Source organism: Neovison vison, chromosome 2 (assembly GCF_020171115.1).
Source record: "Neovison vison isolate M4711 chromosome 2, ASM_NN_V1, whole genome shotgun sequence".
NCBI classification, from domain to species: Eukaryota; Metazoa; Chordata; class Mammalia; order Carnivora; family Mustelidae; genus Neogale; species Neogale vison.
Window position 1 is genome coordinate 178,013,818 of NC_058092.1, and position 13,397 is coordinate 178,027,214.

At 36.1% G+C, this 13,397-nt stretch overlaps 1 protein-coding gene across 5 annotated transcripts in view; it reads right to left on the reverse strand.

The window, feature by feature from the left end:
• The window catches only part of JMJD1C (jumonji domain containing 1C), a 315,974-nt gene that overhangs the window by 31,576 nt on the left and 271,001 nt on the right, over positions 1-13,397 (reverse strand). For all 5 annotated transcript variants that reach the window (XM_044239615.1, XM_044239611.1, XM_044239613.1 and 2 more), the window contains 5 exons: positions 12,249-12,392; positions 11,959-12,151; positions 10,154-11,841; positions 5,533-5,705; positions 2,895-5,104 (listed from right to left, as the gene is read on the reverse strand). In XM_044239615.1, the coding sequence (XP_044095550.1) occupies positions 2,895-5,104; positions 5,533-5,705; positions 10,154-11,841; positions 11,959-12,151; positions 12,249-12,392 (4,408 nt within the window). The remainder of the gene's footprint in view (positions 1-2,894; positions 5,105-5,532; positions 5,706-10,153; positions 11,842-11,958; positions 12,152-12,248; positions 12,393-13,397) is intronic.

Here is a 13,397-nt window from a genome sequence, read left to right on the forward strand (position 1 = left end):
ACAGTATTATAATAAAAAACCAGACATTTCAAGGCAAATCTCAATTCTGTGACACAAAACAGACACTCAGAGCTACTTTTTTTTAAATTTTTTTAAATTTTTTTTATTTTTATTTTTTTTTCCAATTTATTTATTTTCAGAAAAACAGTATTCATTCAGAGCTACTTTTTAAATTTAAACGGATGCGGGGCTCCTGGGTGACTCAGTGGGTTAAGCCTCTGCTTTTGGTTCAGGTCATGATCCCAGGGTCCTGGGATGGAGCCCCACATCAGGCTCTCTGCTCAGCAGGGAGCCTGCTTCCCCTCTCTCTGCCTGCCTCTCTGACTGCTTGTGATCTCTAGCAAATAAATAAATAAAAATCTTTAAAAAAATTTTTTTTAATGTTTAAAAAAAATAAATTTAAACGAATACATGAATTACAAAAACATGAAGGCCCAGGTCATATAGATGGTTTTTGATATTATAACTTTTGCTTCTAAATTAGGCCACACATCATGGTAATTAACTCCTTTTAGAACTATTACAACAGTATTTGTAAAAATAACTTTCTCTTTCAATTCTATATATCTTAATTTATTGACAACATCTAAAATCTAAACTTTGAGAGTAAGATATTTAGTCAACGAAAAATACCTAGTATTCCTTTTACCATTAGAATATTTTCAACCTTAGTCCTCAATTTATTAGCAAATCCTCAAACAGTTGCTCTAGCCAACAGAAAACTAGGGACGAAGAAAACAGGAAACAAACACATGCTAACCTTTAATCTCTGATGTCATCACCTTAAAAAATCTTTCTTAGGATACAGAAATTAACTGATTATAATAGAAACAATGGTCTTATCACAGGATTTATATTTAACTTTGATTAGCAATTTCAGTTTATAAAATAAAATTATATAAGAATTTAGTCACAGAAAAACAGCCAACTTTTAATTATCATTATGAAAACGCAGCAGATATGAATACATTCCAAAACAGCAGATAAAATCTATTGTGCCTGGCTTTAGAATGTACTAAGAAACACAAGTTTCTTTATAGGCGTTATGTGTATATGATTAACACATGTATAACAGTGTATATAATCACATATTCTCAAGTACAGACTTAACTTACTCTTTTTGACTATGAAATAGGGTTGTATTTAATCCATGAGATAGGTAATTCACTCAAATTTGGAAGTTAGATTCATAAACTACCAATTTAGAGAACTTTTCTAGATAGCCATAACAAAGGCTAGACAACTCTGGCCATAATTAACAGATGGCAATTAACAGTCACTTATTATTATTTTGGATTTAGGAATAGATGGGGCTTAGAATACTCTCTCTGAGATTAATTTTTAGGTACTAAGGAGGAAGAGATTTGACTAGGCATCACAAGTTGAGGGGAAAGTACTGATTCTAGTCTTTGTCTTTGAACTCTTGGGAACATGTACATTTGGTCTCAAAATGAAATATAACATGTACTTCATTAAGAGTTAATTTTATAAATTTTCATTAAGAGTTAATTTTATAAATTTAATGTCACAAGAGCTTTCTAAGTGTTAGAAGCTGGAAGATTCCTATCTCCATTTTCTGTAAATTTAACTCAAGTATTTGTATACCCAATACCAAACAAAGGAAATGTTACATGAAACAGAAAAGAAAACAATTACTGACCACACTACGTCTCTTAAGAATTCACTGGGGAAGTAGAACACATGAGAAAGAAAAAACAACACTGTACACAATCCAAAAGTCAAATAAATGGCATGTATCCTGTATTCTCCAATGTCAATGTCCCTTTCTTTCTTCTGACTATGTTTGCATTTAGTCTGTCAGTCTCTCTGTCTCTAGTTGAGCTTGTTTTCCTTTGGTTTTTTACTTTCTGACTGTCCTTTTCTATGATTCCATCCTCCTGTTTTTCTCTCCTTCACTTTGCCTCTGGCTTCTACACAGGCATATAAAAAAACCTCATTCAGTGAAAAGGCCCAAATAAGAGGCTTCAAGCATCCAAATGCTTGTGAAAGTACTTTTTGAATGTCCACACTGTCACATATTTCCTATCCTGTATGTGGATGAATACACAGGTATAGTGAACTATTAAGTGCTTTCTGCATTGTGTAATATACCTAAAAAGAAATAAGCAAACTGAGAAAAACCACTTCTAGAGTAAAAACATAGAAACACTTTGTAGTGTATACTACTGACAAGCACAACTTCTTTTGTCCCGCTAAGGCTACAAACAAAATGTAAATATTATCAGTTTTGAAACGTTTACTTATGAAAATTCTTCTTGAATACAGAAATGAGCACACAAAACCACAATCCCTTCCTTTTATTTAGCCCACTGTTAAGAACTTCCTCAGTGAGTAGCAATATTAGTTAAATAGAAGGTAATTTCAATAAACTTTTGATACCAGGTAAGAGAAATAGAGCCACATCCACATTAACTAAAGCAATTTTCTTCTAAAAATGTGACTTAAAGGAAGTACATGTGAATAGGATTTCTTTTATAACTACATCATGGTAAAGGATTCTTAATTATAAGGAATCCTCTTTTGGTGTGATTTCAACAGTTCTTAGAAATGGTCAAAATTCTGAATAACTACTAAATTACACATTGGCTTTTTGTCAATATGAATGCTAGGTAAAACATATATCTACAAGTCTATTAAAAATGAAGAGACAGGTCTTCTCTCATTTCCTTTTACAGATACTTGTAAAATGCAGAAATGAGGTCAATGAGCACATACAATAGACAAGGACATGCAAACAAAGTCAAAAGATGCCTTTTAGCTCACTAATCTTTCGAGAAAGACACCCTTATTTCTTTAGATAACATTATTTCAAGAACATACAGCCCACTTTACCTAAGATTTAAAAAAAAAAAAAAAAAAAAAAAGCAACTTACCACTATTACTGTTGCTCTGCAATTTCAGTTTACTTTTTTCTTTGGCACTCCTGCTGAGCACCCCATTGGGTTTTAAATCTTCTTCTATGTCACCTTTTTTCTTCTGCAAATCATTTTGCTTCTTTTTGTAAGTTGGCTTAGGTTGCCTCTTAGTCCTTTGCTCTGACTTGCTTTCACTTTCATCTGAGTCTCCACTTTCAGAGCCAGATTCGTAAGTTCTTTTGGCTTTTCTCCTACTGACTTTATCATCTTTTACATATTTATCAATTATGATCTTACTATCTACACTATTTTGTATATCATTAGATGTAGAGGCTATTAAATTGACAGAACATGGCTTAATAATTTCTGATACAGAATTCCCTGAATTTTCCATTTTATTAGTATTTTTATCTTCCTCTGAGTGTCTAGTAAGCCAGGCCTTTTTCAGCTTAGTATGGTAGTTAGGTTGACTTGTCTGGGATGCTTGCCCATTTCCTACAGAGTTTGCTTTGTTTATTGTACTACAGACTACAGTGCTATCCAAGAGAGGGGAGGTTGTAGATGTCTGATTTTTCACAGCATTAGGTTCAGTCTCAGTGACATTACTACTTTTATACTGAGCTGCAGCCAATGCTGCCTTGTGCTTTTTTAAATGGATAAAATCAGTTGTGCCTGAGAACCCAGAACTGGGCTGAGCAGCACTTCCTGTCTGACTACTGGCTGGTGTAACTGGAGCTGTGGTGCTGACCCTGCATTCTTGTATTTGAGCCACTGAATGACTGACACTTTTTGAAGAGGTACATTCTAAGGATTTAGAGGCCAAAATGGTATTTGATAAAGAATAAATTATTTCTGAACCACCCCAGCTGGAAACACTAGTGGTAGTGGCAGCAGATGTGAATACATCCGTTTTGGTATTACACATTGTATTTACAGCAGACATGACTGAACTGGGAACACTGCCCTGTGAGACAGCCTGGACATTTTTTTCAGATTTTATGTGAGCACTGTCTGAATTCACACTTGGCAGAATGATTCTTCCAGTCTCTCCAGCTTCTGCTGGTTTGAGGCAATCTGTCTGGTTTGCCCCAGTTGAAGATCTTTCACTAACTCGATCTTTGGAACCTGACTGCATTGCTGGCACACTCTCAAGTTTTGTACGAGATGGTGGACGTACAATGACAGATGCCATAGCAGCCTGTGACTTTCCACTGCTTTTCTCTACATGCCATTCAGCTTTCTCTTTACTGAGGTTATTATTAGATTTCCACATTTCTGACAAACTTTGTTCAGAAGAACTCTTAAAATGTGCCTGAGAGTCTTTCGGCTCTGGAATTAGAGTTGGAGGCTTTTGTGATTCTTGAACTTTCCCACCAGCATTTACAGGCATGACTGGGGTTAAAGTTGGAGGGGAAAGACTACTATAGTTGCTTTCCTTTCTTTCCAGGCTGTGATGGATTGGTGGATGAAATACTGGTGCTCTGTGTAAAGCAGGCATGCTCCGGAGTGCATTTGTAGAAGAAACTGTCAAATGGGTAGGACTCCTACAATCATTTCTGAAAGTGGTTACTGAGTGAGAAGCAATTTGATGGGGAAGATGTTCTGGTATCTTGCCTACTAAACCTTCAGTTTCTGGTTGGTGTTTAATTAAAGGTGGAGGCTTTGAAAGAGATGAAATAAATGAAGTCAGAGTTTGAGGATTAGCTGCTACTGCAACAGAATTACTCTGTTTTTCAGTGTAAATATTTGAAACCTCTTTGGATGGATATGACCTTGGTGGTTCATTGACCACACTATTAGATAATGTAGTGAAATAGTTACTTTGGGGCAAACTCTGAGGCACTGAGTGCTTCATTTTATAAAGATCTGATACTGAACACTCTACATCTTTGTCTTGTTTGAGGATGACATGGCTTTTAGGGCTAGAAGATGACAATGGTACTCTGGAATAATTATCCCTCTCACCCTCAAGCCCCTTGATTTTAGTTGTAAAGGGAGCAACATCAATACTTTCTTGAAGGATTCGACGGTGTTCCTCCTTATACTTGTGTAATCTCTCTCCAGTCTCCTGGGGTTGTCTCTGTAATTGATTCAGTACTGGATCCACAAAATGTCTGTGCAATAAACCATCTTTTCCAGTCTGTGACCTATTTAGATCCAAGTCATTTTTCGCTGATGTGGATGCAACAGAACGTAAAGGTTCAATAAAAGCTTTCCTCTCTAATTCACTGTAAAGAAAATACACATAAAGGTTTCTATAATTTTTTTTGAATGATACGAAGATAGCATCTATGCGATATTATGAAAGTAAAACACAACTTTGCATTTACTTTAATACTCCTGAGTAAATTAGAAAATATATAAAAATGGAAACAACAGTACTCATTCAAAGCTTACTTTTAAGATGTTTATTAATTTAAAATAACCTGTTTAGAACGTGAATTAAGAAAAACTATAAAAGACAAAGTTTTCAGAGCACAAGTGGAGCAGCAGGCAGGAGAGGGAGAAGCAGGCTCCCCACTGAGCAGTAAGCCAGATGCCGGGCTCAATCCCACCTGGGATCATGACCTGAGCCAAAGGCAGACACCTACCCAACTGAGCCACCCAGGCACCCCAAGACAAAGTATTTCTAAGTTTTAGGCATTAGGGAACTTACTCTTTATGGTGATCTATTAAACTTTTTGTCAATGGTGGACTGGAATGTGCTGTAATTTTAAGAGACCGATGAGGCTCTGCACTGGAAGGTCTGACAGGAATGTGACTAAGTAATCCAATACCATCTGCTGAAGTCACAGGGGTGGGTTGATGTAACCAAGGACTGGGAGAATTCTATTTAACAACAATAACAAAATACATCAGACTTCAGTTACTAGAAAAAGCTAAATACAGTATCATCACAAGACTATAATGTATATTTATGAAGCATATGACTTTTTCTAAATGCATCTTATGAAAAATATTCAGACAAATAACTAACATAATTATGTGGATTTTTCCATATGATGGAGAAAATCAATCAGCATCAAACTTGTCATTTGCAAAGATTTGTTATTACTGAATGTAGATCTTGAAATCACTGCCTTTAACTTATAAATGTACAGAAAGCCCAGTTCATCAGATTTCCAGTCATTCTAACACTAAAAGTATACTGCTAATACAAAAACCAGAATGTTAAAGTACAGTAACTAGAAACAGAAATATCAAGTTCATTTGCCAATATTTCTTGTCAAAAATAACAAACTTTTTCAATATAACCATTTACTTTGAATAGAGAGAAGATTTTATTTTCAAAGCCCACTTGTACTACGTTTCACTAAGCTATAAAACACTGCTGGATCATTAAACTTGGGAGGTATGGGGGGCACCTGGGTGGCTCAGTGGGTTAAGCCTCTGCCTTCAGCTCAGGTCATGATCTCAGGGTCCTGGGATCGAGTCCCACATGGGGCTGTCTGCTTGGCAGGGAGCCTGCTTCCCCCTCTCTCTCTGTGCGTCTCTCTGCCTACTTGTGATCTCTCTCTGTCAAATAAATAAAAATCTTAAAAAACAAACAAACAAACAAAAACCTTGGGAGGTATGGAAGTGCAACAAAATTAATTTTTTATATATCAATAAATATGCTGTTTTTCTCGTTCTGAGTATTTGGTGACCTTTTTTTTTTTTTAAGATTTTATTTATTTATTTGAGAGAGAAAGGGAGAGAGAGAGAGAACCAAGTAGGACAAGGTAAAGAGGGAGAAACAGACTCCCCTACAAGCAGGGAGCCTGACACCGGACTCAATCCCAGGACCCTGGGATCATGACCCAAGCTGAAGGCAGATGTCTAATGACTGGGCCACCCAGGTGCCCAATATTTGGTGACATTTATCTCCGTGTTGATATTTAAAACTCTCATTACATGCTTAAGGAATGTTTCTATACTATGACACACTGATGTTTTTTCAGAACATATTTTGTGGAGTTATATACCATCACGATATTGAGAAAATATAATCCCCTTTGGTTTTAACAAAGAGAGTAAGTTTTACATCTCAAAGTGATAACGCAAAAGCAACGGATATATCACACCAAAAACATGCTCCTGTAAAACTGCTTAGATTATGTATTACAAAGCACAAATCTCACATTAGAGGAAAATATATAGATATACATGCATGAGGATTATTCAAATATGTTTAAAAGGACTCAGTTCTACATGATCCAGAAGTATTAAGTTGCAATCAATTATGGAAACAATTAATTTCTAACTATAAAATATCATTAATAAGTATTTCCTAATATTTTCTTTACTTCTCACAATATTAAGAGGTCATTTTTGCTCAAAATGTTAAATATCCTCCTTTAAATTTTTATGTAACAAATGAAAATTTCATATGCTTGTTTTTAGTTTAACAAGTTTGTGACCAGTTAATAAAACATTTTATGCCCTTATATACATGGAGGCTAGAATGACATATACTAGAGAAAATCCTACCCAAGCTAGTTCTGTTACTTAGATTGGTTTTTCAGGGTCGGGAAATTACAGAAGAAGACTTAACACTCTTTTTTGCCAGCTCATGTGTTGTTCTAGCCTGTCTTTGTCCAGTATCAACTGCATCTAACATTCAAGGAATGAGAACAAAGGGTCAGAGTGAAAATGTGGGTGTATTAGGCACTAGGGTCACCAAGCCTGCTTTCAATAATGGCAAGGAGGATATTGTAGTAATTAGTGACTCTTCTACTACATAATATTCCAGCAAGATTCCACCTACCACAAGTTCAATAGTAACATCAAGAATGGACATGAGAAGCTCATGAATCGGATCAAAGCAAACACAATTCTTCTAGAATTGAAATCCTGCCAGCATTGAATGTGGGCATGCTGGTACAGAATAAATTATGTTTACGGGTAACTATGTTAAAGAAGGCCAAAACTCATATAGGAGTGAAGCCCAAAAGAATTGATAGTTGTTATGGGATTAAACCATACACTCAAAGTATTAAACCATACACTCAAGTATCACTCAAAACTGTTAGAACTCTATCTTGCACAACTAACCACTTGATGCCCCTTACTATCAAGGGCAACAACCACAACTTGGGAATCAAGGAAGGACTCATGACTATAATCTATTGCTATCACTGCTACCATAATATAACAATTCCTCTGACGAACTTCACAACTTTAATCTGTGTCATCACTGCTACCCAGAGTATAACAATTCCTCTGACAAACTTTTGGCATGAGGCTCACCATCCTGCGTCTATTACCAAGGCTCTACATAAGCAGTTTTATCCCGGAAGTGAACAGCTCACTAGCAGTACCTTTCAAATTATCACCCCCAACATATTTACTGTACTTCTTGCTCAAATGAGAAGAAGGTCAAAAATACACAGGTTCATTGGAGCACTATCCATAATAGTTAAGAGGTGGATGTAACCCAAACTCCATCAACAAATGTATAAAGAAAATGTAGTATATGCACATATGAACGTTACACAGAAGAACATTACAAAGGAAGTTATGGTACACACCACAATGTGGATGAACTTCAGTGAACTCTAAAGACATCATGATACATAAAAGAAGCAACAAAAGGACAATACTGTATGATTTTATCAAATGAATTATCTACAGCAGTCAGAATCACAGAAATATAGTAGAAAGGTAGTTGGCCAAGAAACGGGAAAACGGAAGGAAATTACTGTTTAATGGGTATAAAAAGTTTCAGTTTTGCAAGATGAAAATGTTCTAGAGATCTGCTGCACAACAATGTGAATATACTTAACACTACTGAACTGCATACTTAAAAATGATTAGGATGGTAAATTTAATGTTAACTGCCTTTTACCACAAATATAAATAAATACAAATACAAATAAATAGTATTTAAAAAAAGATTCTGGGGGATACTTGAAGAGCAACCTAGGCTACACCAACAACTAAGTTGTGTACTGGAGTTTAAGATACCAAGTCTCACTATTTTTGATATTGGGGGTGGTAAGGACCTCAACAATCATTTCTTTTCTTTTCCTTTTTTTTTTTTCTTTTTAAAGATTTTATTTATTTATTTATTTGTCAGAGAGAGAGAGAGAGAGAGAGCGAGCAAGCTCGAGTGAATGAATGACTACGACGAGCAGGGAGAAGTGCAGAGGGAGAAGCAGGCTCCGCACTAAGCAAAGAGCCCGATATGGGACTCGATATCCCAGGACCCTGGGATCATGACCTGAGCCTAAGGCAGATACTTAACTGACTGAGCTACCTACGCATTCCTCAACAATCATTTCTTAGTATGAAAAGAAATTTGGCTAGAGAAACCACATTAGCTCATGAAGGAGTAAGAGCTCTCTATACCACCACCTTCAGCAACATTGCTTATATTTGATGTTGACAGGATCTCAGACCCAACTTTACTCCCAAATACCGTAAGTCTCCAACCTAAGCACCCTCACAAGAACAAGGGCCTCAGAGAGTCATAGCTTGTAACATACCACCCAATATATCTAACTGGAGGCTATAACAACAATCTGTCTTAAAAATAATTTGATGATGGGGTACCTCGGTGGCTCAGTCAAAGTGTCCAATTCTTGATTTCGGCTCAGGTCATGATCTTGGGGTTTTGAGATCGAGCCCTGAATCGGGCTCTGAGCCTCACATGGAGTCTGCTTAAGATTCTCTCTCTCCCTCTCCCTATCCTCTTTAAAAAAATAGTAAGATGATCATACATACAAAAGTCTCACAATTTTGTATAAATTTTACTCTACAAACGTCATTTCTAGGAATTTAGCTGAGCAAAATAATTATAGATAGGTACCATAATTAGTTATGAAGACATTCATTCTTCATAATAGACATGTCAGAAGCAATCTAAGAGGTTTTACTTCTTAATTTTAAATTGTCTTTTTAAAATAAACAGGTGTGGGGTGCCTGGGTGGCTCAGTCAGTTAAGCATCCGCCTTTGGCTCAGATAATGAACCCAGGGTCCTGGGATTGAGCCCCATGTCAGATTCCCTGCTCCTACCTCTCCCACTTCCCTTGCTTGTGTTCCCTCTCTCACTGTCACTCTCTCTCTCTATCAAATAAATAAATAAAATCTTTAAAGAAATAAAGTAAAATAAAATAAAATAAAATAAATAGGCTTTCCTGAGATTTCATGTTCTGTGGTTTCAAAGTTACTAAGTATCAAAAGTTTCACCATAATTGGAAAAATAAATGTTTGAAAAATTCTAACACATTATAATAAAATGTGATTAATGGTGATTAGTAAGTATAAACTGATGAGGCAAATCAGTGTAACTTACCCTCCTTAATGAAGATTCAGCATTAACTGCATTTTCTGGGTGAACCCACTTTGAAGAAGGTAGACCAAGTCCTGAGTATGCATGTGTTCCATTTGGATATTGCCAAATAATTGGATAAAGTCCAAGCTGATTATATGAAGCAGAAGGATGGGCTTGTCCAAGAAGATGAGGTGACTGGTGCTGTAACAACTGTTGCTGTTGCTGGTGTGCTAATGCTAAGTGGCTCAAACTGCTGGCATGTGCAGTCTCTAGTCGTGGGTGGCCACCAAGTAGGGAGGCAGTAGGCACTCCAGGTAACACGGCAGGAAGTAAATGAGGGTGATGAACAGAATGGTGTGGACCACTAGTCAGAGGGTGTGTGTTAATGGTAGGTAATGGAGTTTGACTGGATGATCCAGCAAGTAAGTGAGGGGCAGGAGTTAAGGCAGGGTGATGGGTACCCGGATTTAAACAGGTTCTATGGGATGAAGAATGAAGAGGAAAGGGATGCTGGTTTAAGAAAGGTGAAATGTGATTAGCTCCTGTTTCTGACCCAACAAGTGCAGGATCTCTGTAAACTGTGAAATGCTCATTTTTATCAATAATAAGTGGGCTCTTTGTAGCTTCCAATGTACTGCCTCGAGTAGGAACTGAATGAAAATTGCATCTTGATAATTCATGTTCTATCTTATTTGCTAGTCTTCTCTCACCAGCAGCTTGGTTGTTCACATAAGTGGCCTTAGACTTTATAGAATCAGGAGAATGGGTAATTTTGGGTTTAATAACTTCAGGTGAGGGATTTGATTTTGTCTTGAGAGCATCTGCTGAAGTATTAAGCTTAGATTTTACTGTCTCTGGGGGTGGGCTTCGTTTATGTAGCTTATCTTCTGTGACAGAAACTGTACTTAGAGAAGACATGTAAGAGACATACGGATTTTTCTCTTTTTCCATATTCGGGTGATCATTTCCTGAGGAAACACTTCTAACATTTGATTGGGTTAAATCTACTTTAACTACATCACTAACCCAGCTCTGATCAGAATCTTGTTTGCCTGTTTCCAAGTATTTCGCATTTGCGACAGAATGTTTTGAATCGTTAACATTAGGATCCATTTTCTGAAGTGTCTGAAGGCCAAAGGTACTTGAGATTTCCTGAGCCACCTTTTCTGAATTAGTATCATTTGTAATATCAATAACACATTTTGGTGTGGGTGGTCTGGATACAAACTTCTCCTTTGGTAATAATTCCAATGTATGTGTTTTTTCCATACTGCATTCCTGAAGAAGTAAATCATTAGGATTATGATCAGAAAGTGTGGCCTGCTCTGATGAATGAATAATCATTTTTTCTTGAAGCTGAGAGTCAAGAGATTTCTGCTTCTCTGGTTCTTCATGTTTTTTATCTTCCTGTATTTGATCCCAGGGAGGCTGGCTATCTATTATTAGTGTCTCTTCTCCTACTTTCTCATTATTCTGGGATTTTCCTTCTTCTCCATTTATCTTTGAAGTGTTTTTATTTTTCAACTCATTCTCTGGCTTCTGCTCTGAGGAATTATTTATCATTCTCTTATTTGAATTTTCTGAGTCACTGCTCTCAGAAAAATCTGAAACATTGTCGGTTCGTAATCTTTTCATATTTAGTTTTTTTTCATCCTCCTCAGGTTTCCTTCTTTTATTCATCAACTGTTTGCTTTTCCCTTTAGGATTTTCTGTAAAATTTGAAAAAAGGAAGTTTTATTTTTCATAATTAAAATATTAAATTAGTACATCTTAAATGTATTTGTTTTATTTGTTCTCATTCCCTTAAAAAGAAAAATGAATACTACCTCCTCGTGCTATATAATCATACTTTTCCTCCTTCATCTTCTCTTCATCTGGTATACTGCTATCTGAGCCCTTCCTCTTACTTGGACGAATATTTCTTTGTTGCTGTTGCTGGTGGGTATTCTGTTTTGGTACAGCAGCTTGGGAGTTCATTGCTGGTCTGGGACTATTTGCTTGGGCACGTGTATAATGACCCTAAAAATAACCAGTTTAACAATGATTATTTACTACCTGATCCTAAGTAATCTGAGGAAAAATATTTTATAATAATATATCACAACAACATACATACGTGAACAGTGTTGCTATTTTGACTGGCACGAGACCTTCGCCGTGATGTAATGCCAATATTTTCACCTTTTAACAAAGAGTGAACAACATCATCTAGAAAGGTCATTTGAACCATAGAAGGATCGACATTCTGTGGTTCTAGTACCTAATCCATGACACAAAACAAGAACAAAAATTAAATCCAATCAGCTAGCCAATATAACACTAGATATAAAAACAAGGATAAGAATTAATCAGCAGTATAATACCAAGTCACAAAATGTATTTCAACAATAAGAAGTAATTTCCAAAAACCAGGTATAAAATAAAACTAAGAAAGTAGAGTTTAAGTAGAAAATGACAAAAAATGTGCAAATGAATACAAATAATAGTAATTTTAAAAAGACAGGTTAGGGGCGCCTGGGTGGCTCAGTGGGTTAAGCCGCTGCCTTCGGCTCAGGTCATGATCTCAGGGTCCTGGGATTGAGTCCCGCATCGGGCTCTCTGCTCAGCAGGGAGCCTGCTTCTCTCTCTCTCTCTCTCTCTCTCTCTCTCTCTTGCTCTGCCTGCCTCTCTGTTTACTTGTGATCTCTGTCTGTCAAATAAACAAAATCTTTAAAAAAAAAAAAAAAAAAAAGACAGGTTAAAGAAGCAACTCCTTTAAAAACAAAAGGCAATTCTAAGTTTCCCTGAGAAGTTTGTCACCCTTTTAGGAAAAAAATTAAAGACAACCAAACAATATAATTTATTCAGCATTTTGGCTAAAATTTTAACCCAAAGCATTTGGATTGTTTTCAATGGGGCATTCAATTTGGAAGGTGTAAATTTCTTTTTTTTTTCCTTTTTGGTAAATAACCCACAGCTGTGAAAGATTTAAAAATCAAGACATTCAGATTGTTCTTTAAAACTTCATATGACTTTTGTGTCCTTAATACTCACCATAAAACCTAAGGGAGCATACCAGCTATGAAACTTGATTTTATAAGACCTACAGTGGTGTGCATTAGTTTTCATTAGTGAAAAGCGATCACTTGGGAAATTTTTTTATTACTGGAGACAGAAAAAACAAGATTTGAAGAAAAAATTTTAGTTGACCTAAGGATTAAATAAAAAAAGACTAATGAATTGGAGTTTGATGCTTCTATTTTGGACTTAGTTAATCATTGTCGAA